The sequence below is a fragment of the Pieris napi genome, chromosome 22 (assembly GCF_905475465.1).
Source record: "Pieris napi chromosome 22, ilPieNapi1.2, whole genome shotgun sequence".
Lineage (NCBI taxonomy): Eukaryota > Metazoa > Arthropoda > Insecta > Lepidoptera > Pieridae > Pieris > Pieris napi.
The window spans coordinates 409,287-433,697 of NC_062255.1; the positions used below are offsets into that span (position 1 = coordinate 409,287).

Sequence of the window (24,411 nt, forward strand, 5' to 3'; positions counted from 1 at the left end):
CCCTATATTTGAAACTAAAAAAATGCAAATTATGCTTGTAATAAAAAAAATCTGTAGCAGCTACCAAAAAGCTGATGACATCAAATATAGCTTATCGTTCAAGCACGTCAGTTTTCTAACAAAAAAAGCATCATAATCAATTCATTCGTTTAGGAGCAACGTTACCACAAACATAAACTTATAACACATCTTTTAGCGTGGAGGGTTAAAATTATGATGATTATTTTTCCGACCCAAATATCGGCCAATAGAATTGCACCATTCGACGTCACGTGGTACAACCTACATGGTATTATACTGATAATTTTTTGTGAAAATTTTCTCTGGTCGTTGCTTCAAGAAAAGTATTAAGTAGTTGTTTTATTCATTATGAAATTCTTATTTGTTAACTGTACATTTCGTCTCATGGTGCAATTCTATTGGCCGACATTTGGGTCGGAAAAATAATCCCCCGAATACCACACGAGCTTCAAAATTATCGGGCATTTCCCTCAAGGTCATGACGACTATATTTGTTTGCAACGAACCTATCGGGAAATACCCGATAATTTTGAAGCTCTTGTGGTATTATAACTGATAATTTTAATGATAATTAGTTTACTTAACAATCCTCAAAAAAGTAAAAGGTCAAAATGTATGGAAAATAATTACAGAGCTCCGTGGTATGTAATAAAACCTAGCAATCGAATATGTATATTTGTATTTACACTGCCACAACTCGATTAGGATAGATAAGAACAAGGTGTTAATGAAAGTGGGTTGGAGTGCTTTAGCATATCTATTCTATTTTAGAAATCTACATTCAATATGTGGGTGAAAGTACACTTGGTTCTGAATGCTGAAATCTCCTTATGTATATTGTGAAAGCCGACTTGGGTTAATTAAGTATGGTAGGCTGTTCGATAAAGTGTTAGAATAAAAGATTGTTCTGACTTTAATTTCATGGGAATAAAATATTGTTTAATAATTTTACTTTGACTTGGGGCAACCATGATTTTATCCGTGATTCAATAGTCAGAGTCAACTTTCAAAATGGTACTGTACGCGTGAAAATTTCGTCAACCTCGCGCTCTCTAATCGAGGCTGTCACAGGTCTCAATACAATGAAAAAAAATTCTTTCACTTAAAAAATTACCATTTTGACGTCCATAAAAGTACATTTCGATCTTCGATTCGAAGTCACTTATGATTTATGTTTGATTCGTAAAAATTATATAGGCTAACATGGACGTTGGCCAGAATAGGACACTGTAAACGCTCTCTGACCTGCATAGGGCATTCGGATAATCTAAGTTGAAAAGAAAACATTATTTCAATCAAATAAACGATTGTATTAAATTCTCTAGAGGCATAGAGCAAACACATTTTTGGATGGATCAACCTTATCAGCATGCCAAATCGTAAAATAACTGCTTCACGACTGATTTGAGCGCGACCGCCGCTGCGAAAACCAGCGTACTGAATTCGGAGTGGTGTACTGAATTTCGGGAGTAAGATATGCCGTATTTATGACGTTTTACTAACACGAGTAACTGTATAATTATGTCACCGGATAATAACAAAATCCGCAATCTGGTAGGATTCTAAATGAGAGTAAATTGTATTATTTTACGCCCACATTTTCGAAAATTTATAAACTTAACGAACTCACGCGTAAAATAATATTACTCTGATGGTTTGAATAAGTCACTAACATAAACTAACCGTTTATAATCTTACGAATGGATATCAGTTAATTTATAACGTTTGATAAATTATCGAAAGTGTGAGCGTAAAATAAAACAATTTACCTCTCGTTTAGAATCCTACGCATGTTTATAAATTTCCTAGGAAATTTGATATAATCCGGTGTCATACATAAAATATTGACAAAGTGGAAAACAGATGTTCTATTAGAGTTCAGCCAAGGCTTAGAAGTACGGCCTCAAAGTTAAGGATTCCAAGCTTAAGTTAAGTAAGTTAAGGTTTACACTATTCTATGAAACAGACTAAAAGTTGGGTAAAAAGGTTTTAAAACTGACTTTTATTAACGTTGACGTTAATCTTCGATTAAATCAGGTTTCGTAATCGTGCCTTATCTAGCTCGGTCGTAGCGTCACTAACATAATTAGGGCTTAGAACTAGGCTGTGGATGCATCATATTGACATTAATTAATTATTACTACTGTGACATGACTACATATAATTACGATAGGATTTTAAATATTAAAGACATTATTTCTTTTACATTAAAAAGTTTAGGAACAATATTACATATAAGCATATTTGACAATATTGCCCAGAAAATAAAGCAGAACTTAGAGGTTCTAATAGTGATCAGGAACAAAGAAGGGACAAAACGACCAAGTATCACAAAACCTGGCGACCAAAGGCTGTCAAAGATGAGAGAAGCTTGGATGAATAAGTAACTGTAAGGAAGTGAACATGGAGACACACTATACGTGATGTATATTTCGTCTTACACCCAGAGATAAATAATATATTAAAGCTTAAAGGGCAATAATAAGACAGCAGGGCAAGATTTCACATGAATTGTTATTTCGTCTTCAATAATACAAACATTGCGGGTATCAGTTTTGCTATGACCACGATCTCCAGTCAGATCACCATCATAGAAGCAACGATTTTTAAAAGTATTTTCTATAGAAATCTCTACAATTATTAATAATCACAACTTTTAAATTATCGAAACAGCCTTTTAAAGGCAAGAAAAACTGGCTAGCTAATTAAAGGATATTTTAATTACTGAATATTCATTGAAAATAGTTCTCTCTGTTTACGAAAAAGTTTATCATCTATTTATTTTTATTATTACAATCCTTTTAGTACTTACCATTATTGTGGATCTCTCAAGCCTTGAAAGGTAGGAAAATTAGAATCAGTTTCCACAGGAAAATTTTATCTTAGACTTTTCTTAAGAGCTAGTAATAATCTCAATCTATATTCACAACAAAGGCCTATATTTAACCTGAATAGCAGATAGGATTTTCTGAACCGTAATTTTCTTCAACCTTATAGTTTTCTTTCTCAATTTTCCGTTCATAGTTTTCCATCAGTGTGTAAAACCCTTCAACTAAATAGTATTTGGCTCCATGTAATCAGACATCCACTTTGATGTTTGGAGGCTTCAAAGGAAGCGCTCTACCAATTACGAGGCTTGCTTGATCTTATGAGAAGACTGCTAATATTTATACAAAAATAAAATATTAATCAATAAAAACTTATTTCTTAACCTTTCTATTCTTAAACAAAACAGTTATTATTTATATATAGTATACATTTTAGTACTGTTTTTTATAACATTTACATAAATGAAATAAATTTTGTGTTTCTTTATAGAGAAACAGAATTAGGATGTAATATAAACAGTTAAATAATGACATAGTACTCGTAGTTATAACTATTGTATTTTAAAGTATGTATAAGAACAATTTGAACACCGATTTGTCTGCGTTTATTTTTTTATATAGGACAGAGGAGCAAACGAGACTATGGGACGCCCAAAAAGGTCAGTCACAGCAGCCCATGAACACCCATTTTAGTGGGTGCGTTGCCGGTCCTTATTAAGAAGAAATTGTTAACATTGAAAACATTTTTTATCCTACTAATATTATAGACGCGAAAGATTAAGTATGGATAGATGTTTGTTACTCTTTCACGTAAAAACTACTGAATAGATTTTTAATGACATTTTACATATAGCTAATACATCAGAATAACACATAGGCTACAATTTATAAAAATTGTGTGAATGGTCCAAAATATCAAGTAAGTAGGAAAAAATCTACCATCTGCGAGCTATACTGGCGTGCGCTGCCAAAACCGCTAGAGTTACACATATGTAATGTATGATGGAATGGTTATCTTAAATAGTCAAAATCTTAAGTAGTTTTTTCCAAGCCATAAGATACTCGACATACTAATCCTGTGCAGACGTAGTCGCGGGCACCAGCTAGTTTTTAAATAAAGAGATATACAAAGTATGCTTTACCATGTGTAATGCGACACTGGAGTAGAAAAGACAAAACATTAGCGATTTCAGTGACGTTTATAAATAAGATCAAATAGGCTAGTTTCAATATTAAATTATAAAAACATCAATACTGTCGGCTCCATCGACATAAACGTTTAAACTCCATTCGCTGAAGTGCTTTTTTCATTCATCGTTCAGTATTGTAAACACACTGCCTAGGCAAGGCACGTCGCTGAAATACCTATAGTCCACACTTTTTTGTTATGACGAATTACCAATCCTATAAACGTCATTTTGTATGGAAAGATTTGATAGTATGGACAAGAACTTTAACTCAAATCTAGGTTTGTGGTTCCATACATGACAACATCTGAATTTTGAGTTTCAAATATTAGAACGGGGCACATTTGAAAGCCGGTTGCAGATCGAAAACTAAGCTATGCCAAGGCTAAACTAAGCTATGCCAAGCAAGCTGGGCTAAGCTAAGCTAGAAATAAATACCGTGCAGACCAACAACTAAGCCAAATCTCAGTCAGTACGGCGAAGGATGTGCAAAGGGTGTGCGGGGTAGAGGGAGGGGCTTAGCTTAGCTCGTGTAGCTGCGCATCGGCATACACAACTAACTTAGCTTCGCATATTTTAGTTAGCTCACATAGCTTAGTTCGCATAGTTTGGGGTCTGCACACAAGTATGTAAAACTGCGTCAGCTATGCGAGCTAAGCTAAACTAACTTAGCTTATCTCTTGGTCTGCAACCCGTATTACACCTGTTTCTATTAGGTTAATGTAGTTTCAAAAAAACTATCGGCCTTTTTTTAATTTATTTATTTGCTAATAGAGTTTCCGTCTTTTCGCCATCGTTTCGTTTTACATTATCTCATAAAGACCTCCAGTTAACGCCAACGCGTAAACCTTGTAACGGAAGCGGTCAAAATAATTATTGATTAATGTTATGTTATTTAAGGATGGATCTAGAATTTTCTTTACACGTCAAAGTTACATTTTTATAAATAATACCGTGTGTTTATAATGTAATCGTTTATTTACAGAAGTTTGTAAATATCTACTAAAGAAAGCAGTTTTGTAAAAATATGAAACAGTTGTCATGTTAGTTGATTAAAACAATTTGCAATCTTATTTATTGTTTTTCGTAGTTTGTATCTATTCCTTGGAAGTCTCTGGTTGTAATATAATATTATACTATAGATATTTTAAATAAAAAATCTTCTAGAAATAGGCTGCACTATAAATCAGACACATTCAGTTGAATCGTTTGAAGCGCTACTAAAAGTGAGGCAATTACGAGATTAAACCAAATACTAAGTCTTATTCAGCGCATTTTGGCCTCGATTACCTTTAGTTTTTACATTTTAATTTAATTAATTTAAGTTTAGATAAAGGAATATGTGCAATATTACTCACCTTTCAGTTTAAACTTCTTTATATTACAAAGAAAAACAGGTAACATAAATTATTAGGGATGCAACAAGCCTTATCGCTAACAAGCAATCTCTTTCAGGCAGAAAATAACAAAAAAGAAATACTAAGGATAAAGTGTAATTAGTGCAAAACCAAACCAACATAAATAAAATTACTAGTAACACTGAAAAAATATACAATTACCTAAAATAAAAATACAGAACATTAATAAAATACAAACCATTCTAAAAACTAAAAGCTAATCTTATGCTTTATGAATTACAAAAGTCACGATTGAGCAGGTTAGGACAGTAGTTGATTATACACCAATATTAACTCTGAATTGCTCTTGGGTTATTGGAAATCACAAGTAATTTCTATGGAATAACAGCTAACCGGCTGCAATATATTTTAGCATTAAAAATATATCTTTACCATTTATTTATTAAAACATTCGACAATGTATTGTATCCATTCGAGCTGTTTGACATTTATATAACGAAAACACAATAAAAAGGTCATAATAATGAATTAACTTCATCCACGCCACGAGCAGATTGCAATAAATCGTAAGTCGGAACGTCCGTCTGTCTCACACCGCTCGTAAACTGTCTGCCGATCAAAAGCATATGCCGCTGTCATTACTGTATTGGCATCTCTATTAATTGTGTTGTCTATATTAAAATCAGTAATTTTTTTTTAGGTCTGGGCCTCAGATTTATGTAACTATTTCATGATCATTTGTCAATCTAATAGGCAAGTAGATCAGCCTCCATGTGACACACGCTGTCGACTTTTTGGGTCTAATGTAAGCCGGTTTCCTCATAATGTTTTCCTTCAACGTTCGAGCGAATGTTAAATGTGCACATAGAAAGATAGTCTAAAATTGGTGCACCGCCGGGGATTGAACCTACGACTGGAGCCACTAGGCCAACACTGCTGTATGTTGTCTATATTATGGAAATACATTATTTTATGCTAACCAACGCCACTTCGACTGATCATAGTCTCATATTGCTGAATCTTTTTTATCATTTTCCTTCCGGCGATTTTTATGTCTTAGACATGTCAGTCTATGAAATTTGTTATCGCATATGTAAAACTCAATTAAAAAGCACTCGAAATGTAAATTTTTAAAGTGAAACTTTTATTACATTGTCTAAAACTTTTTCGTCTGTTTGTTACATGTCGCGTGACGGTTGGCCGCGGAGTAGTGATAAAGTGAAAGGCGCTCATCATAGCAGCCAAGGCCAATATGGCGGCGCCTATAGTTCGCAGCAGCTGACCGTGTAGTGAATAGACTATTTAATATAATCTAAATAATTGTTAAGTATTATGTATATCGTACTCTCTAAGACACAGAGTTCAATAAAAATATTAGTTGGAGACATACTCTACTTTTATTATTTCCCATTATCATTCCAATTTTCCAATTAAGATTGATAAAGCGATTTTTATACCCTTAATGGAATAAAAAATTTTAGTTAAATGTCTATAATGTGAAAAAAGTTTCACTTTTACCGTGATTTCATAAAACCACACAATCCTTTTTTTGTTAATCATGTAATGAATACGTCTCATATTCGTTGAAGTTATTATTAAAGGATTATAATAACTAAGGTGCTATAATTAACATCAACATAACCATAGTAATAAATATTTAACTTAAATATATAAGATAAAGTTATATATTATTTGGTTTTAAAATGACGAAACCATGTTACTTTTACCTTGAATTATTTCATAAAGGCAAATAACATTTTTCAAGACTTTTCTCTTTAAACAAAAACCTTATTAAGAATGATAAGCGAAACACGTTCAAAAACTTAATTAAAAGAAATATATTTCGTAAAAATATTGAAAACCCTAGACGTTTTTGCATAATTTTAATATTTCAGATCCCCAGAATGCGCAAATTATTCAAGGCTGTCAAAATTTTAACGCCGCTGAACATCCCTGCATAATACTCGAATAAGCAGATTGACAGGCAACTGACAAGTTCTGGTGAGGGAATAGAAGATATATTAAATAATAAGATATTCCCTTTTGTTAATATGATCCAGACTGAGTAGATGGACAACTAAAGTTTTGAAAAATATCACTATAATAATTTTATTATAACAAAAGATAGTGAAGTATCCACCTCTTTGGAAAGAAAAGAAGTGATAAAAATCGAATGTATCGAATAGATAGCAAAACTGGTACCGTAAAAAAGCGTTCTTTAATGGAAATAGCCCTAACCACTAATAATGCATAAGATGTTGGATGGACAGATATGTTTATTAATTTTTATAACTCAAACACAATATAACTTTATTAAAATAGGTAACCAAGTACACTTATGAACGTCAATAGAAAAGATGTTAAATTGATTCTAATTTTACGTTTACTACCAGTTCGCAACAAGGGCGTCGAGCGGGCGAGAAGAACTGGCAAGAAACTTCCCGCCACTCTCTTTAATCGCTAAGTTTTGAGTCATACAAATTGTTTGAACTGGAGCAAATCAATCCCAAGGATTAGGTTCATTTAAATAATCGTCAAAAAGTATACTATAAACAAAATATTAACACTATTATAGCCTCCGTCTTTGCTTGTGTTATCTATTAACCAATAACATAGTTAAATGTTTCGTAATTGTGGCATGAAACAGTGCTGCCTTACTTCCATAGCGCGTTAACCACTAAGCCAAAAGTGAAAACATTTACCCATACTAGTGAACAGGCCATGACCGGAGGCTTCTTGTAAACAAATGCGTTGATAAATAAAAAACAGCACATCCACGTCGGTTTCTAATACATTTTTGATTATTTCTGTGTAAGAGATATGCCATTCGTTAGCGTCGCTACGGGGAGGTAGGTCAGTGACGCGACTCCGAACGAGCGTGACAGCACGGAATTGCCTGCAGTTACCGCGAGACACGTTGCCATGGATACGGTGAATTAAAACCATATACGTATTTCTTATATCTACATATATAAAAATGTTATGTAGGTTTGTGTACGCTTCAAAAACTGAAAAGTTCTGCACCGATCGAGCTGAAATTCATTTAGCCTGACGTATAATCCGCATTAAGGATTGTTTTTATCTATTTTACTTATCTTTTTTTTCCACGAGTATTGCTAAATAAACTAATATGAAATGTATTATTTGTTTTGTTTCTCATTTCTCAACCATTCAATCACAATGTGCCACAGCGAAGCGTGGCAGAGTACAGGTAGTTTATTATATATAATCGGTTCAATAAAATAATAATACTGAATAAATAATTTTTTTTAAGTAATAATGATAATAAAACACTCAAATAAATCATTCTTGAATCTGGATACACTTATAATTGAACTTAGTTATTTTTATTGTTAAAACTTTTTTAGGTTAACCAATTAAACTAATTTTATGTTCCTCTCTGGTGGTAGTTTTGATTTGCGTTCCCTAGACAATCTAATTTTTAAAACTCCTACCCATAAAATTGAATTCTATCAATCCTCCTTTAGTGAGCAAAGTATCCTGCTATGGAATTCCCTACCAATTGATATCAGACGAGCTCAGTAAATTTATTTAAAAATCTTTTTTTTATCATTTTTCTTCTGTATCGTAATTGGATTAGCTTTTACATTTTTGTTTTTACATTTTTTTTATTTAGATTTTACTTTATTTTAGTTATGGTAGTGTTACATGTTACTTTACCCTCTGTAGGTGTTTCTTTTTTTTATTGTTCCATATTAGGGTTGCCTGGAAGAAATCGCTTGTTAGCGATAAGGACGCCCGTTGCCTTATAACTTATGTAACCTGCTTTTTTTATATGTATGTTTTTGTATAAGGTAACGAATAATGAATATATAATAATACATAAACGAAATAAATAAACTGTCTGGCTGGCTGATTCTTCGCACTTTTTTGTATATATTACAGGGGGTAAACGGGCACTAGGCTCACCTGATGTTACCGCCAGTTCTTATACCAATGACGTTGAACGGAAGAGAAGAAACGCCGTTACTGTTATTTGTGTTTGTTGCTGATTTGAATCCCTTTCACGCTTATCTATGTACACAAATTACATCGAATTATAAATCTACTACTTCCGGTTTTAAAGTCGATTAGAAAACAATGAAACCAAATTTGCCGCATCAAATGGTTCGTAGATCTTATTGCGGCTAGATGTAATCAAACGAACTGTGACACAGTGCTGCGGGTTCCGATAAAACTCTAAAAAGTTTTTACAGCATTGACGTTAGACAAAGTGTCTCCGTTTACTTACAGATTATATTCCTGTTATATCTATACTTATTTGGAATAATCTGCTTTCCCTAAACTATTTTATCGAAAATAAATTAATATTTGGTTTTGAGAATAAATATTAGTGATGTGGCCTTTGAGTTCCGCCCATTGACAATTTTAATTGTGCAACGGAACGGAAACCTCTATTCCGTTAGGCTTTTTGTCACCGCACAATAGTGTTGCTATGTGTATACTCAAGTAATAAACACTGAAATTACGAAAATGACACGAAATTTTAAAGAATATGCTTTGATATAAAGCCTCATAGAGCAGCGTTGGCCTAGTAGCTTCATAAAGCGACTCCCATCCCCGAGGTCGTAGGTTCGACCCCAGGCTATACAAAAATTGATTTGACAAAGACTGATCACGTACTTGCCTGTTAGATTGGCAAATGATCATAAAACAGATACAGAAATCTGCGGCCCAGATCTAAAAAGTTGTAGCGCCACTGATTTATTTTATTTTATAAAACCTCATAGAGAACATAACCACTCAATTTAATGTCGGTTAATAAAAGATGAGTGGTCAAATGTCGAACCCCGAATATTGCGAGAGCAATGTTTCACGCCATGATCTATCGAAGCAGATTAATTGCCTTTTTGACGCTAGCACGGGTTTTACTTGCAAATTGTGATATTGGACGATTTATCAAACGCCAATAGAATTTATACTGTTAGAACTAAAGCTATTGTATTCTACTGATAACAATATATGGTTTATATTGTATATATGAAAGGTTGAAACATTCGTTTATATTCGCTATAACGATCTCCTCGGGACTTTAATGACTACAACAACAACTACATTCCACGTCGCCAAAATAATCAAAAAGATTGCTAGAGCCCAAGAACAAAGATCCACCATCATGTGAATGTTGAGGCTATTAGACACCTGAGAACATTGAAAAGGAGAAACCATTTGAATGGTAGTGCCTGTTAGTCTTAAGTGATAAACAGTGGTAAGTGATAAATTAGAACACAAGAATAGAGAATCTACCCTTTAATAGAGACTGTAAGTTATTGGAGACGTTTTTATGTGAAATATCCTTATTAGTAAATTATTAGGTTAGACTAAAATTAGTTATCTTAATTAAGATAGGCTGGATCGGAATATTTTATGATGTCTCAGTAAAGACACATGTATTAAAAAAAATGATATTTAAGTTTAACCGGACAAGGGATCTCATAGCTTCGATCTCGTAAAATTCAAAATTCGGAATTCAAAAATCATTTAATTCATATAGGTAACAAAATGTACACTTATGAACGTTTAAAAATAAATAAATTATATGAAATGCTTCTAATTTTACATTTACTGCCAGTTCTCAAATCAAAGGCGTAGAACAGAAAAGAAGAACTCTCAATAAACTCTCCGTCACTCTTTTTACTCACAAAGTTTTTTGTTTTACACAATGTTTGTAAGGAGCTACAACGATTACACTATATTCAACGTGATATCTTAAGTAATTAATAAAAATAAAATAAATTAAGAACAAAGATTTGTCCTCTATCAGCAGAGGCATGGTGAAATAGGAGCATTCACTTACATTCTCGTGGGAACAACACGCAACTGTACAATGTACACACCAACCAATAAGTATGTTTTATCAAGCCTTCTATTTCTTTCAAATCGTTGCAATTAATTGTTAAACTAAGAACCCAGACTTAACTCGAGCCGTCTAAGCCGTGGTAGCGGTGGTAGGGTGGTGGTAACGCTGCGTTTGAAAAGCGAAAGAAGACAAAACAAATTTGTAAAAGTGAATTGTAAATCTAGAATTTTAAGAGAAAATCTCATTAACAGCTATAAAACGATTCTATTTTATGAATACTATAGAGGTAGCGTAGTTATTTCTAAATTTTGATGTTATAACTATACTTTAAAACATGTGATACAAAATAACCGTGGTACTTCGTCAGTAATTAAAACAATTTAAGGCGCCTTTCCATTCCACCTTTACGAGATGTGAGAGAGCGGCGATCTGCACTTGCATTTGAAATATCAATCAAGTCAAAATCGAGATAAAACAAAAAGTTATATTTTAAAGGATTATACGCAACTACTTTAAAGAATTCACAATTTTTTAATACTCTAGTCTAATTTTATATAATATCATTTATATCATTTATCCTTTTCATTTATTTACTCTTTATATCTGTAGACATAAATACGCGGAGATAACTCGTGTCAAAAGTGAATACAAGATAAAATATACAATCAATTGATTTTTTTTTATAATCTTGTTTATAAAAAACTTCAATTTTGCATACAGAAATGATCAACAAATAAAACCACATGTACTTATTAAAATAAGTGTATTTTTAACTTTATAAAAATGATAACATAATAATTTAAGCAAAATATTTTGTTCTGAAGTCTATCCTTTAAAAAAATTCAATGTACCAAAAATGTAGTTCCCGGGGTCATCGATATCGTCAGACAGGAAGAACTCTTTAAAAAGTTGTGAAAAGTCATCAAAGTTGAGACTGCTCTTGTCCTCCGCTATCGTCTGGAAAGCGTCGACGGCTTCTTCTTTCGTGCCTCCGAAGATTTCGTGGACATTGAGAAACTCCTCTTCATCTATAACACCATCACCAGTCTTATCTAGGATGTGGAAGCAGACCTTGCAGAACAGGTTGTTCCATTCAGGCAAGGTCTCTGTGTCTTGGAGGTCCCACATTTTGATCCACTCGTCGGTGGATACTTGTCCATCACCGTCAACATCAGCTGCCTTAAATCCATCCCATATCTGGTTCTTGATCTCCTCGCCGTCCGTTTCCTTCCATCCTAGCTTCTCCAAGGTTTTCTCAAAGTCTTTTTTTTCGACGGCGCCACCTTCGTCGGCGTCGAAGAATTTTTTGAAAGCAAACTGCAGCTTCTGTATTCTCAGGTCGGACATCATTTTTATTGAATTAATTTGATGTGATTAATAATAATTTTAGTTGTAAGGCCCTATTTATATGATTTATTATCTCTTGATAACATATTACAGGTATAGTGGACGGTGTTATACACTCATTTTGTTAGCAATAAAATGATTACTAACAGATTACTCATAATACATAAATGCACAAAATAAGGAAAAGTGAAACATAATAGTTTCTAAGAATACACGATGAATACATGCATTCATTAATTCTTAATCGAAAGAAAATGGATATATTCAATTACAGAAATACATACATTATCCTTAGAGACTATGCTAATACGATAATGTCGAGAAAAAAAAAGGGTGCGTGTACTTATGTACGCGCGTAAGAAGTTATACTTCTTTGGCATTATTAAAAATAGTTTTTGATTGCATGCTAATAATTAATTACAATTAAATAATCAAAGACTGAAAAAGGAGTCATTATAGTCAATAAAGTTCAGTTTACATTTGAAAAATTAAATAAATAAATATTTATTATTATTCCCTTACATTAAGTGTAACATAAATTCTATTATTATTCGAATCTTCTGCATCTTCCGTGGGCAACTTCATTCTGTTAATTTTGTGTCACGGTGCGCGCGCATCGTAAAATTTCACTCTCATCAATTTTTCATAACGCGCCTAAAGAAGTATAACTTGAAAAATAAAATATAATGATGTAAATATTATTTGTTGAAACACATACTGGTCGCACATATCCCATAGGTATCCCAATATAAATAAATGTCTAATACTCTCAAATATGTTATATTATATTAAAAATTAATTAAATATATTATTATATATATATATCGATTTCCTGTTCACTAATAAAATACAGACGAAAAATGATAGTGGGTAATCATGCCAATTGATTATTTTTGCTTCGAGGAAAAAAGATAACATTTGAACATGATATCATTGTTTACACCTTGGTAATATGTGCAAATTCGAAATAACGTTTTTTATTCAAACGTATTTTTAATAACTCTGGTTTATTTTACATCATATTAGAACTTATATGGTACAGACTTCAAGATTATACAACGATGATATGAACGAAGAACTATAGGATTAGTTATATAAATCGATACTTTGCCAGCATAATAACGAATACTGTATAATAAGTTAATTAATTGATTATTAAAGGCCGGGTACGCACTTCCGTTAGGTAGGTAGGTACGCAACCTAACCTAACCTAACCTAATATCAGGTGAAACTCCTGGCCTTTTGCCCCCTATTATATATTTAAAAAAAGATTTTCCCGTTTCCAGGCACCATATTCTTTAAGTACCTGAGAGTTGTGTATTTGAGGTTTTTCTATTTTTTCTTGTAAGTCAACTATTAGTGAAAGGTAATTTAAAAGAATATTAAAAAATAAAACATATAATTTTTTTAGTACGTGACTTTCAAAGCGTTATAACTTTTTCTAAATGAAATATAAATACAATTATTGTAAGATTATATAAATAGCCTTTGTGTAGATTTATCAATTCGATTCACTTAATTATTTATTTATATTCGTTAGGCCGTTCGTAGCAAATATGTATTTAATTAAGGATTCTAATTTATTGCGACTACATAAGTAAAGCTGTTAGCTACCGACAATAAAATAATAACATAAGAGTTATCATGTATATTATATTCCATACTTAATTTTATTTGTTTAGATTTAACCCTATACATTAAGCCGTAGCTTGGGTATAGTAAGTTGACAGATAGAACGCATCTTGTAAAAAAAATATTATTAATATAGCCATGAGGGGGTCTAAAAACGCCTACAAAAAAGGTTAAGCAAGAGTTCGGCACGTATAACTAATCACAACATTGCATTGTAGGCGTTTTTAGACACCTCATGGCTATATTATCGCTCACAGAGCTCCATGCCTCTTTCACACATATACCACATCCTTACACACTTACTATAAATCATATACTTACAAGAAATAATTCATATAGCAAAACAACGTTTGCCGGTTCAGTTAGTATAACGATATTTAAGTTTCCTGACAAGGGTTCTCATAGCTCATTTTGTTACCTATATGAACACTTATGAACGTCAAAAAATAAATATATTATATGAAATGCTTCTAATTTTACATTTACTCCCAGTTCTCAAGGGCGTAGAACGGAAGAGAAGTACTGGCGATAAACCCTCCGCTACTCTTTTTAATCGCAAAGTTTTTTTTGTTTTACACAATGTTTGTAAGGAGGTGCAACCATTACACTATGTTCCACATGACATTTAAAGCTATTAATAGCTAATTAATAATAATAAAATAAATTAAACAAAGATTTGTCCTCTATCAGCGGAGGGCATAGTGAAATAGTAGAACTCACTTACATTCTCGTGGGAACAACACGTAACTGTACAATGTACACACCAACCAGTAAGCATGTTTTATCAAGCCTTCTATTTCTTCCAAATCGTTGCAATTAATTGTTTAACTAAGAATAACATCCCAGACTTAACTCGGGCCGTTTTAGCCGTGATAGCCGCTGAGAAATAGCAAAAGAAGACAAAACAAATTTGTAAAAGTAAATTGTAAATCTAGAATTTTAAGAGAAAATCTCATTAACAGCTATAAAACGATTCTATTTAGAGATTATATTTAAAAAATACTTTAGACGTAGAGTAGTTATTTTTAATTTAGTTATTATAACTATACTCTAAAACCATGTGATACAAAATAACTTCCTTCGTCAGTAATTAAAACTATTTAAGGGGCCTTTCCATTCCACCTTTACAAGATACCTTTACGGCGATTTTCTCTTGCATTCTAAATATTAATCAAGAATGTCTTTGATCGAGATAAAACAAAAAGTTATATTTTAAACGATTATACGCACTGTTTTAAAGAATTCACAATTCTTGCTTAGATTCTAGTCTAATTTTATTTCTGGCTCGATGTTTTTTTTTATAGAACATAACGCAAACGAGCTGGAAGCTCAGCTGATGTTAAGTGATACCGCCGCCCATGGACACTCACATTGCCAGAAGACTCGCAAGTACGTTGCCAGCCTTATAAGAATTGGTACGCCTCTTTCTTGAAGGATTGGTTGGGAAATACTTCAGTGGACAGCTGGTTCCACATAGTGGTGGTGCGCGGAAAAACTTCTGTCTCGTATAAATAGGATCAACATGTCTGGGGAATGTTGTTATTTGTTGCACGATGTTCGTACTATCCTATACAGTTAAGAGCGAGCAAAGTATATGCTTGAAACAATAGAACCTTATTAAAGCTTAGTCTCCAAAGTAATCACTTCTTTGTAACAAATGTTCGGGAGATCATGTAATTAAGGGGGTAGATTTTAACAGCGATTACGCTTAATAACGTGGTCATAAATATCCCTGAAGCCACTCTTGATACAGCCACAAACGGTCTGTAACGTAAAGTGGACTAAGAAATAAACTTACGCGTTTTAGCGTGTAATAATTTAAAAATGGCTTTGCTATATATAGAGTATAGGTATGTAAGTAATGGTAATTTGAAAGTTAGTTTGATTTAATTCAATAAAAATTCAAATAAAAAACTAATATTGTGTATGTAAACAGTCATTGAAGATGAAGAACGTAGCTGATTCATTTATAAAATCTATTGTCTTTGATTGACATAACCTTTACACATTTAAAGAAAAAACTTTTTACCGGATTAAAGTTATGTATTATTATAAATTTACAATTATTTAACATAATTTTAAATTTATCCGACGTTTCGCGTGCTTTAAATTATAAAATCTATCTTGCGAAGTATATATACGACTATACAATGAGTAGTTGTTTAAAAAAAATTGACTTAAAGCCGCTTTTTATCCGTTATTCCACCTTGTACCTGCCCCAAGTCGGAACTGGAGCTATAACTCGTCATAATTAGATCTCATCGTGCTATAAAATGTCCACTTTTATTCATTACTTCCTTAATTCTTTTTATATAATATCCTACTAATGTTTTTGGTAACTCTTATTCAAAATGATGACTTTGTGCAAAGATTGTTATCGTGACGCAAAATCTTGCCGACAACAAGTGATTGTTTAAAATGTTACAGATCGAATCGTGAATTCGTGAGACACGGAAAATTAAGCGATCCAAATTTTAAAACCACCCGATGTTTTATCCATTACGTAATTTGCATTACACTTTAGATGTAACTAAAAATAGCACTGCATTTAATCTATGCAACGTAGATAAAACGATATGTCATCTTTTTATCGGTGAAATATTATTTTCGTAAAAGTACAATGAATATACAGAACGTGTTAATAGATGTCAAGACAAATCTATCAAAATATAAAACAGATGAGCCAATCTAACAACAACAAAAAAAAAACTAAAATAGATCTGGAACCAAAAACATCACCCTCGATACTTTCGACGGAAAACAATTTTTCTTTGAAATATTGTAGATAGATAGATAGATATGGGAAAAATACATTTCAATAATATTTAAAAGTCGAAGTTCGAAAAGAATCCAGACGATAAGAACTAAAAACAGTAAACTTTTATTAAAATCTTCTTGCAGTTAAAAATAACGTAAAACTACGAGGGAAATGCATGCAAACTATTTAACAATATTTTCTTTAAAATTTTCCTATTCTAGTTACTTTGAAAAATTCATAAAAATTTTCCTTTTAGCCCATGCATCTTAATTAGAAATTACTGTTTTATTAAATATTACATTCATACTTTGCTAACAATGATTGGCCTAATTACATTATACCGTAAAGGCATGCAAGACTTTCAACAATTAAATTTTATATTTTACAATACAAACTTATGATGAACATTCCTATATGACTTTCGTTATATAAGCAAGAACGCGAAAATTAATACTACACTGATTTTTTAATTCTTTAAGATAATATTAGATAAGATATGACTTACGTGTTTCATTATCAAAGAATAAGATAATAAAGTCAATTTTTTAAATTATCATTAAAATATTAAGTTGTCGTTTGTTTAATTTCAGATTTTTTATCTATTAATATGCTTATGTTGTCATACATTTTGGTTTTCTGGTATATGTATATAGGTAGATTACAAATAAATAAATATCTTTTGGAAGTTAATTCACTATTTTAACACTAATTTATACTGCGTTTCAAATTCATCCCACGAAATATGAGATTTACGGTAAGCTATTTTTCGAAACGTTTCTTTTACCTCGTGTTTGGGAATACCTAAAGCTACGTGAGAGCGAATAAATTCCTTTTTGTCAACGACACCATTGTCCACCACTTCGTCTTGAAGGAAGTTCACTTTGCAATAGAGTTTCTGCCTCTCTTCTTTTTTATCTCTGGCACTCCACACTTCTATCCAATTCTCTTTATTTATTCTATCCTCTATTTTTCTAATTCTTTTTCCGTTTGCATCTTTCTTAAACTCCTTTATGCTGAGCATAAACCTTTGTGACGCCTCGAAATCTTGTTCTTCAATAGTTAAACATGACATTATACAAAATACTTGAGTTTAATTTGCCTAAAAATCCACACTACCTTAACTTAGCAGAACAAATGTCCTTTTCATTTACTCTTTATATCCATAGAGATAAATACGTGGAGATAACTCGTGTCAAATAAAAGTGAATACAAGATAAAATATCCAATATCAATTGAAGTTTTTTTATAATCTTGTATATAAAAAAAAACAATTTTTTATACAAAAATGTACAAAAAATAAAACCACATGTACTTATTATAATAAGTATATTATTGTAAGTATATAAAAAAATTATGATTATATACTCGTAATAATTTAAGCAAAATATTTTATTCTAAAGTCTATTCGTTAAGAAATTTGATTGTACCAAAAATGTAGTTCCCGGGTGCATCGGCATCGTCAGACAGGAAGAACTCTTTAAAAAGTTTTGAAAACTCATCGAAGTTGAGACTGCTCTTGTCCCCCGCCATCTTCTTGAAAGCGTCGACGGCGTCTTCTTTCGGGCCTCCGAAGATTTCGTGGACCTTGACAAACTCCTCTTCGTCAATAGCACCATCACCAGTCTTATCTTGGATGTGGAAGCAGACTTTGCAGAACAGATTGTTCCATTCAGGCAAGGTATCTTTGTCTTGGAGGTCCCACATTTTGATCCACTCATCAGTGGATACTTGTCCATCGCTGTCAACGTCAGCTGCCTTAAATCCATCCCATATCTGGTTCATGATCTCCTTGGCAACGTTGAAGATAACGTCCGTTTCCTTCCATCCTTGAAGCCTCACTAGCTTCTCCAAGGTTTTCTCAAAGTCTTCTTTATTGACGGCGCCACTTTCGTCGGCGTCGAAGAATTTTTTGAAAGCAAACTGCAGCTTTTTCCTTCTCACGTCGGACACCATTTTAATTGAATTAATTTTATGTGATTAATAAATTACGTTTGAGTTGTAAGACCCTATTTATATAATTAATTATCTCTTGATAAAATATAACAGGTATAATCGATGGTGTTATCCACTCATTTAGTTAGCGATAAAATGTGTATAATAGATTACTAATAATGCTAGTACGAAATTAAGAAAAAAAATTCAGTGCAATTTATTTTTCATGCATTAATAAATTCTTAATCAAAAGAAAATGTATTTATTTACAGAAATAAATACATTATCCTTAGAGACTATGCTAATACGATAATGTCGAGAAAAAATAAAATATAATATAATAAAGTAAATATTACATATATGCTTAAACACAATATACATAATATCGCTATTGTGAATTCACTCTGCAAACGCATAAATATGTCGATAGTGTCGGAGACAGCATTTAGTAGGCGCAACGTCTTTGATAAAGGGGATCTGTGCAACAGACTGGTCGAAAATATACCATAGGAATCCCATAAATGTCTAATAATAATAATTAATTAAATATATTAAGAAATATATCCGGATTACTGTTCATTAATAAAATACTGACAAAAACTGATAGTAATCATGCCAGCTGATTATTTGTGCTTCGAGGTATTAAGATAACTGCAATCATTGTTTAAAACTTGGCAAAATGTGCAAATTCGAAATTATGCTTTTTCCTTCAAATGTATTTTAATGAACTATAGTTTATTCTTCATCATATTATATCCGAGATTTAAATACTCCAAGATTATACGACGAGCATATGAACGAAGAACTGTGGAATTAGTTATAAATAAAAATCGTTACTTTGCCAGCATAATAACGAAAACTGTATAATAAGTTCATTAATTGATTATTAAAGGCCGGGAACGCACTTGCGACCCTAAGCTAACCTAACCTAACATCAGGTGGGCCTCCTAGCCTTTTGCCCTCTATTATATATCCTTTATTAGTTTAGTTTGTTTTTTGATCCTGTTTAGTTTTTTTTCTTAATAACTATAAGTTATATGTATTGTGGCACTACGGCCTACCTTATTTAATTTAATACTTTTTTTTTCTTTTCTTACAGATGTTGCGTGGAAGACATCGCTCGAAAACGATATGGCCGCCAGTTGCCTTTCTTTTCATTTAATTATGTAAAAAAATTATATTGTAATGCAACGAAGTGTTAATAAATAAAATTAAATAAAAAGTCTTTGTATGGATTTATCAATTCGAATCACTTAATTATATTTCTCTTCGTTAGGCCGTTCGTAATAAAATATTTTTTTAAATGAGCATTCTAATTTAATGCGACTACATAAGCTGTCAGCTACCGAAAATATTAAAAACATAATCATGTATATTGTGTCCATACTTAATTTTATAGTTAGATTGAGCCCTACACATTAAGCCGTAGCTTGGGTATAGTAAGTTGACAGATAGAACGCATCTGTCATGGTCCTTCACACACCCACTACCGACTAGATCAAGCAAGAAGAATGGACGCGGTAGATAAACAATAACTTTATTATTTGGAAAAAAATTCGACTTCATACAAAACTATTTAAAAATTACTTTGTTTACTTTAATTTAACAGAATTTATATCAATGGTCTCAAATATATAATAATATTATTATTGTAAAATAATTTTATAGACTTATTGCAAATTAACTAAATTTACATTGTAAAACTAGGTATTGTGGGCAGTGTTGGCCTAGTGGCTTCAGCGTGCGTCTCTCATACCCAAGGTCGTAGATTCGATCCCCGACTGTGCACCTATGGACTTTCTCTCTATAGGCGCAATTAACATTCGCTCGAACGGTGAAGGAAAACATCGTGAGGAAAAAGACACGGCTTAGAACCAAAAAGTCATGAAACAGATTCAGAAATCTGAGGCTAAGGATGTACCCTGGAACTCTTTTTGTGTAGAAATAAAACTATATTCGTTGCTTTTTAATATCTGTTATAAAAGCGTTACTAATAGCACTTAAGTCCAAAATAATCACTACCTTATTTACCATAGAGATTCTAAAATATTGTTTATTTGTTAATGTAAAAATATTTCTATTTCTTGATTGTTACATAATTATTTTAATGGTTTCATCAACTAAGGGAGCACCGCGTCCATTCTCTCGTATACGGTTGGCTAATGCGATAAAGAGAGATCTAATGGCGACAGAGCTGAACCCGGGAGAACGCCACTCATTTGCCAAATTGTCCCGGATTATAGAATTTTTTATCGCCCATTGCACTTACTTGATGCGGTTTATAGCTTCGTTGGAACTACGAGTTTATCGTGTGCTTTGGACAACATTTTTCTATAATTACTTTGCCACAGCTGCCACTAAATTTTCATTCAGGAATTGATGTGTTCACGATACTTATTTTCTTGAATGTGGTCGTATAACAGTCATATTGTTTAAAATAAAAAATAGACTACATTCTGATATTGTTTCTTTTGAGGAAGCTGTTATGAAAATGAAACTATAAAATGAAATTCATTTTATTATTATCTATATTTTAATCAGATACAAGCTATACAAAACTGATCAATCGAGCAAGACCGATGAAAAACTTACAGATATTTGACACTTTGATTTCACTTAACATCTAAAAGCTGGTTTTTCCGAAGATGAAGTTACCTGCTGCATTAGCGTCTTCCGAGGTGAAATATGCCTTCCATAGGTCTTGGAATTCAGACCAGGAAACATTTGCTTTGCCCTGTGACATTTTTCTGAAGGCAGCGAGGGCGTCATCTTTGCTTAGACCAAAGGACGCGTACACTGATGAGAACTCTTCGCCGTCAATTGCTCCATCTCCACTCGCGTCTTCCAGGTTAAAGATGAATTTACAGTAAAGGTTTTGCCACTCAAAAGATCCTGACGGGTTCTTGGCGTACTCATCCCACATCGAGACCCATTCGTCTACTGATATTTCTCCGTCTTTGTCACTGTCGGCCCTTCCTTGTAGGGCGTCCCATATCTTCATCAGTGAACTCTGAGTCTCCTTGTATTTAGCGTCACCGGGAGCCCAACCACGCAGCTTAGAAATATTCTCAACCGCTAGTTCAAAGTCTTTCTTATCAATGGATCCACTTCCGTTCCTGTCAAAGAAGGATGTGAAGACGTGGAGCAGCTTCTTCTTTCTGAAGTCGGAAACCATTTTGACTGTTGTGTTATCTTGACTTTGTAATTAAGTGGTCCAGGATGTGAGAAGAAGGCTTTTATATGCCGAATTATTCCGCAAGATAATGGCTATCAAGATGCAAGCCTTGGGTGACGTAAACATCTCTTATCATTTTGATATCTACCTGCAATGCAGTAAATAATGATTAACTTTAGACTAAGATAGGAAATAGAGTAATTAAATAAACTAAAATAGAACTCATTCGTAAATCTAATTCTTGAAACTCCTATTCATAAAACTGAATTTTATCACTCCTCCTTTACTGTGCAAAGTATCCTGCTATGGAATTCCCTACCTATTGATATTAGACGAGCGAAGTCCTTAAATTTATTCAAGAAGCTCCTTTTTGATCATTTTCTATCTGCCTCGTAATTAGCGTGCTAATATGTATTAATTATTGTGACTGTTAACTTTTCGATTGTATTTAACATTTTTGTTTCTACATATTTTTATTTATTATTATTTTATCTTTAGATTTTACTTTATTTTATTTTAGTTATAGTTACGTGTTATTTTGAGTTTTTTTTTTGTTAAAAATTTTTGCATTATTTGTAGAGTACACTCTACCCTCTGTAGGTGTTTCTTTTTCATTGTTCCACTTAAGGGTTGCCTGGAAGAAATCGCTTGTTAACGATAAGGCCGCCCGTTGCCTTATAACTTTTGTAACCTGTTTTTTTATTTCTGTTATGTGTATGTTTTTGATTAAGGTAATAAAGTATAAATTAATTAATTCATTCATTCATTTGTAAGGTATTTGCAATTTTGCTATTTCCCTCGATAATTAATTGTAGGTAGTTGTATGGATATAGTAAGGTTATAAGACTAGGCTATTTATTAAACTTAAAGGAAGACGTATTAGATGTATACCTTGAAAGATATTAGACACTGTATTATATATCTCTCTAATTATAATATAGCCCAATTATAGATAAAAAAATCATTTATATCCTATGACAAACTGCTCTATGTTCGGTTTCGCTTTATTTACTCTATATCAAAATTGCATTAGCTATGATAATAGTGACAGACAGTGTGCTAAACCTTGTTATAAACATTTGATAAGCCTCGTTCTATTCACGATTCAGACAATTGATAATGAAACAAAAAAACAGTTTATGTAAACTTTTTATAAAATCTAAATTACTGACATGACATATATTTATTTCATAATCCTACAGCTACCAAAAAATATATATAAAAACAAACAATTAAACTCAAAATATAGCCAAAGATGCCTCAGAATATAGCAAACATAATATTTATAAAAAGGTTCAAACATTTACAAAAGGATAAAAACAATAAAAATGATTCAATACATTTAACTAAGTGGTACCTAATTTGGTTGTGATGGTTTAAAAGTGAGGATATGTACGTGAAGGTGTGTATGTGGTGTGTGCTCATGATGCAGGTGATTTTGCTCTATGGATATTTTTAATACTCCTTTTAACTTTATTCCGCGATAGCTTAAACAAGTCAAGGCTTAAATATTGGTCCGGGCTGCGCGATAAAAAACTGAGATTACGATAACTGAAATTCAGAATTATATACTAACCTAACCTAACCAAACAATAATAATAATAGATTTTTTGGACAGCTCTGGCGCTACCAGCCTTAGCGGCTACGGCTTGCATAATGCCTGTGCTTTGTTACAGCGGGTGGGGGCTGCTCTTCCTCCGCGCCTCCGATTTTTTATATACACTCTAGGGGTAGGCCAGACAAGACCACGTGGATAGTGGGGTGCTCTGATTCGGTTTTGGGTACTTTTTGGATATTAAAGTAAACACTTTATTATTATTAAGAATTAAATAATACAGAAAGTTGTAAACAATTTAATACAAGTACTAATTAGGAAATACAAACGAGTAGGTATCGATAATTTCAAAATTTTCGGAACCCTATAATCTATCAACACGAAATTAGAACTTTCCGGACGTAACTTTTATTATCTTGATTTAACATAAGATTTAGATTTGTGTGTAACACAAACCACTATTTCTAATATTTTTAAAATACTACTCTAAGGAACTCTATTTAGATATTTAACCACAAGCCGTTGCCATTTATAAACGAGTAACATGTTGTTTGTCACAACAGAGTTTAAAAAACCGTAGCAAGAGTCATTGGCCACAATTTCTGTAATGTAATCTAAAGCTCTAGTTATGTAATTAATGCAAAATTCACATTTATATATTTGAAAGAATTTAAAGCCTCCATACAAATATAACTCATATCAACATAAAAAATATGTTTGGGATTACTTTTCTAAGAAGTCTTACGAGAAAGGACTCGAAGACATGTAAGTAAAACAAAGGACAAATGTGGACATAA

The 24,411-nt window shown here is 32.3% G+C and overlaps 3 protein-coding genes and 1 long non-coding RNA gene across 4 annotated transcripts; 1 reads left to right on the top strand and 3 right to left on the bottom strand.

Annotated features, from left to right (window-relative positions):
• Nucleotides 1-4,248: 4,248 nt before the first annotated feature.
• LOC125060893 lies at nucleotides 4,249-22,433 on the top strand. Its single transcript, XR_007118938.1, has 3 exons — nucleotides 4,249-4,730; nucleotides 12,656-12,660; nucleotides 22,420-22,433. It is a non-coding gene; the product is annotated as an uncharacterized LOC125060893 (long non-coding RNA).
• On the bottom strand, nucleotides 11,962-12,603 carry LOC125060892 (calexcitin-2-like). The gene has a single exon (XM_047666008.1). It carries the CDS (start codon nucleotides 12,563-12,565, stop codon nucleotides 12,041-12,043), a length of 525 nt encoding a protein of 174 aa, XP_047521964.1. The 5' UTR covers nucleotides 12,566-12,603; the 3' UTR covers nucleotides 11,962-12,040.
• Nucleotides 18,262-18,943, bottom strand: LOC125060891 (calexcitin-2-like). Its single transcript, XM_047666007.1, has one exon. The coding sequence runs from the start codon at nucleotides 18,903-18,905 to the stop codon at nucleotides 18,354-18,356; it is 552 nt and encodes a 183-aa protein (XP_047521963.1). The 5' UTR covers nucleotides 18,906-18,943; the 3' UTR covers nucleotides 18,262-18,353.
• On the bottom strand, nucleotides 21,399-22,108 carry LOC125060890 (sarcoplasmic calcium-binding proteins I, III, and IV-like). The gene has a single exon (XM_047666006.1). The coding sequence runs from the start codon at nucleotides 22,057-22,059 to the stop codon at nucleotides 21,508-21,510; it is 552 nt and encodes a 183-aa protein (XP_047521962.1). The 5' UTR covers nucleotides 22,060-22,108; the 3' UTR covers nucleotides 21,399-21,507.
• Nucleotides 22,434-24,411: the final 1,978 nt, after the last annotated feature.

Bases quoted from the DNA above. Each gene is read 5' to 3' on its own strand.
- LOC125060890 (XM_047666006.1), bottom strand. From the start codon at position 22,059: ATGGTTTCCGACTTCAGAAAGAAGAAGCTGCTCCACGTCTTCACATCC.
- LOC125060892 (XM_047666008.1), bottom strand. From the start codon at position 12,565: ATGATGTCCGACCTGAGAATACAGAAGCTGCAGTTTGCTTTCAAAAAA.
- LOC125060891 (XM_047666007.1), bottom strand. From the start codon at position 18,905: ATGGTGTCCGACGTGAGAAGGAAAAAGCTGCAGTTTGCTTTCAAAAAA.